General features: G+C 39.0%; 1 protein-coding gene across 1 annotated transcript; it reads right to left on the bottom strand.

Moving 5' to 3' along the window:
• Positions 1 to 3,075: 3,075 nt before the first annotated feature.
• LOC140817847 (secreted RxLR effector protein 161-like) lies at positions 3,076 to 3,687 on the bottom strand. The gene has a single exon (XM_073177639.1). The coding sequence runs from the start codon at positions 3,685 to 3,687 to the stop codon at positions 3,076 to 3,078; it is 612 nt and encodes a 203-aa protein (XP_073033740.1).
• Between the last annotated feature and the right edge of the window lie 460 nt (positions 3,688 to 4,147).

The raw sequence follows: 4,147 nt of genomic DNA on the forward strand, positions 1-4,147 counted from the left end.
TTGATCTTTGAAGGTGACAGCTTTATCAAAGTCGGATAGAAAATTCTCTGCCTCATCAACAGAAACGATTTGACCAACTGAAAGATCAAGTGGAGGAAGTTGAGTAGACTGATCCATGGCAGAGATGTTGAGAGACTCGGATGGAATGTCGGTGGTAATCTGATGACTTTGTGTTTCAGCACTTAGAAAGTTTTCAGTCGTGATTTCTCCAGAAAGAGGCACAATGTTCTCTTCATTACCCAGTTGATTGTACCGAGAAAAGTAGATGAGGAAACCTTTTTAGTGGGGATGGCTTGAAACTGTTCTGAGCTCAGATCGTCATGTATTTCCATCAGAGAGTCGAACTTTCCCTGTTCTGTAATTTCTGGAAGATTTAGATCATGTCTCATTTGAGCGACTCTCATAGCAAGTGACAAAGCGTCCATCTCATGTTGGCAGATGATGGCTGAATCATCTTTGGCCGTAGGACAGAAAGGATCAAAGTTTTTCCTCTTCAACTGTATGATGATTCGGAGAGTGATTTCTTTCATCTGAAGTTCCAGAAAGTCTCGTCGACGAAGAGCGTTTTGAATATCAGTCGTTTCTGTCCATTCCAAAATGGACCGTTCAAGCTTAGCGGCTGCTTTTATTTTGCCGGTTTGAAGTAACGAATCAAAAGTTACCGCAGTCCGATACTGAACCCATTTATCAAACATCTTTATCTTCTTCTGAACAGCCTCATTAACACGCTCGCTTGTGAGTACTATGGCTGTATGAACTGCATTGTTTTGAGGTGGATTTTCAATCATTACCTGTTTGTCATTATCTGAGGAGAGAATAATAGGAACTCCGGAGTAATAGGACTCAATCTCTGATTCTTTAATTTGAATTCCTTTCAACTTAGTGATTGAATTTCAGGGATTGAGGCAGGAACGAGCGGTGCAGAAAGATGTTTCACCAGTCTGATTTTTGCTGGTTTTGAATGTGCAGTTCTTTTCTTCTTAAAAACTTGGGCGACTGGAACGTCATCCTTGGACTCATCATCGGAGCTTGTTTTTAGAACCAGCTTCCTCTTGGTTTCTTTGGCTGTCGAAGCGGTTTTTGATATTTTCTTCTGTCTCACAAATTCTTCCCCGGTTTTGGTCTTTATCGAGATTATCTTCTCATCTGTAGGTCGATTCTTTTTGATAAAATTTTCAACTGATACCCAGTTGAAGAGCTTAGTTTTTCCCACTTCTATCATATCAACCGGTTGAACCCCGGCATCAATCAGCATATGGCAGATTTGAACCGCAAAACCTTGCGATTGATTTTTTTTATTTATCATGGCCACCAATATCCTGAAGAGAACGTCAGACCAGTTTACTCGCAATTGGGATGAGATAGTGGCCATAACAAGAAAATTTTCAAAAGTGATTTTATCATAAGTACCGGCTTTGGCAAGCAGTCCTTTTGCAACGATATCTGCCAATAGTCTGAATTCAATCTTTAAGTCGCGTTTTTGACATGTCGGATGAGAGATTGGAGAGTCTGTGTCTGAGAAGGCACTACGCCAGATGTCAATATTTCCAAACGGCAGTGTGGAGAAATCAGTAACTCCTTCTGTGGGTAACCTGAACAATTCAGCAAACATCTTCTACGAGAACAGGAGGTTTTTGTTTTGAATGCTCAAAAAATTTCTCCATTTTTCATATATGCAGAATCAAAGAATTCCTTCAATAGAGCCTCGGAGTAGCTGTAACGGCAGCCCAGAAAAGAGCGAAGCCCAGAATGTTCTATCGTGCGAAACATGGCTTGCATTGATTTGTTGGGCATAGCAAATATGGATTCAAAGTTAACAGCGATCGTGTTCTGAGCAATTGAGGCGGCCATTTCTTTGACTTTCAGAGAAGGTTTGAGAGTAACACCTGCAAATTAAGTGGAAACGCGATCGTGTGTAGTAGCAAAGTAAGATCAACAAGATTTCACATGTAGAGTGTGTATGCGCAGTTCAGATAATCACTAGTCAGTCCACGTGGAGGACTGTTAGTGGAGAGAGTTTTGTATGATTTAAAAAAAAAAAAATTGGGCGGCGGTAAAATAATTAATTTGAAATTTTCAAAAGTAAAATCGTCACGTTAGTCAGAGGCAGTTGAAAATTTTGAGTAAATTTTACGAAATGACGTGGAAGAATCGTGCCCATGGAAAATTAACCGTAAAAGTAATGTAGTTAGGAAGGAACGGTTGAGAATTCAATTTAATTAATTACTTAACCATTTTCCCCTTAAGCATGTGGATTAAAATTAATTCTGAAAGATGAACCGGCGATGGCTTTGACAGAAAGCTTCTTCAAACCCTAGTATCTGTCAATATGAGAGAGAGAGACCCTTCATATGGTACTCATATATAAATACACGTAAAAGGGTTAGTTTTACAGATATCAGAGATACACAAAACAAAGGAAATATCAGAATGGCAAAGGCAGGCAGTTCAAGTGAGCTAGATTTGGTGAAAGAGTTTATGGAATCGGTGATAGCTTCCCGCAAGGCCGCTCTTGAAGATAGCGTATTTGAGAAGACGCTGGAAGTTTGGACAGAGGTCCAGGAGCTTCAGTCCTCCCTTGAGGGAGGACTAGGTGTCACCTCTAAGGAGATGGCACTTCTGATGAAATATCATAGACTTCTTTATGTCGCTGATGCATCATACGTCTTCTCTGATGATGACATTTACCTCCTCATGCTCCTAAAATATCAGAGGACTCTGAGGAAGATTTCTTCCTCAGATGACTTTTTACGTACCTCCACGGGTAGGCTGACCGCTTGGTTGGACAGCTGGTCGAGGGCGGTTGAAAATGAAGTTAGGGATGTACGATGCCGACTGTTTTAATAAAATATTTTCTATTTAGTATTGCTGACTGTATCTTTCTATTTACGTTTATTTCCTGCACAATAAGCTGAATATGCGCAAGAAATAATTATATCAAGATAAATCAATTAATCCAAGCATATTACGGAAATGTGAAAACTTAGCCTCTGGTAATGGTTTTGTGAAAATATCGGCTGTTTGTTGATCTGTATGAATATATTCAAGCCGTATTTCTTTCTTCATAACGTGTTCTCAGATGAAATGGTGTCTGATATCAATGTGTTTTGTCCGAGAGTGCATAACGGGGTTATTTATGATGTCTATTGCGCTGGTATTGTCGCAAAAAATGGGCGATTCAGCAGCTTGGATGCCATAGTCTTTTATTTGTTGTTGTATCCATAGCATCTGAGCACAGCAACTTCTAGCCGCAAGGTATTCTACTTCAGTGGTTGATGTAGCAATTGACGTCTGTTTCTTACTAAGCCATGATATTAGTCTTTTGCCCAAGAACTGACATGAACCGCTCGTACTTTTTCTATCGACTTCGCAACCGGCATAATCTGCGTCTGAGTATCCTACAAGATTGAGACTTGAATCTTTGGGATACCAAAGAGCCATGTTAGCAGTACCTTTAAGATATTTAAGAATACGTTTAGAAGCAATAAAATGTGATTGCATAGGTTTATCTTGAAACCAAGCACATAAACAAACCGCGAACATAATATCCGGTCGACTTGCGGTCAAATATAACAAAGAACCAATTAACCCTCTGTACATTTTTGTGTCCACAGATATTTCCCCTTCATCTTTATCCAGTTTAATTGATGAACTCATTGGGGTGGAAGCTAGAGAGCAATTTTCCATACCGAATTTCTTTAGCATATCTCGAGTATATATTTCCTGATTGATAAATATATCATTTTCGGACTGCTTGGCTTGCAGTCCTAAAAAGTAATTTTGTAGAGGCCCGAAATTCGTATTTGTAAATTTGCGAAATAATTTAAAATTTTTCTTTAAAAATAAATAACTTGCCTCATTCATAAAATAAACTGATAAAAGGTTTAATGTTAAAATAGCAGCAGAAGTAAATATCTGTTTTTCCAAACATCAACTTAAAATAATTCATCGTGATAAAAATGTTTGAGCATAAAAATAGTAAATGAACTGAAGCATGAGGTCCTCGGGTTCCTACTACTACCGAACCAAGATGGCTCACTGGTCCCTGCCCTCTGTCCCGACCTCATCAGTACCTACAACAATCAAGTCTAGTGAGTCTAAAGACTCAGCGTGCATATATCGTGAGTAACAAGTAAAATATATATCA

Source organism: Primulina eburnea, chromosome 17 (genome assembly GCF_022965805.1).
Source record: "Primulina eburnea isolate SZY01 chromosome 17, ASM2296580v1, whole genome shotgun sequence".
Classification (NCBI taxonomy): domain Eukaryota; kingdom Viridiplantae; phylum Streptophyta; class Magnoliopsida; order Lamiales; family Gesneriaceae; genus Primulina; species Primulina eburnea.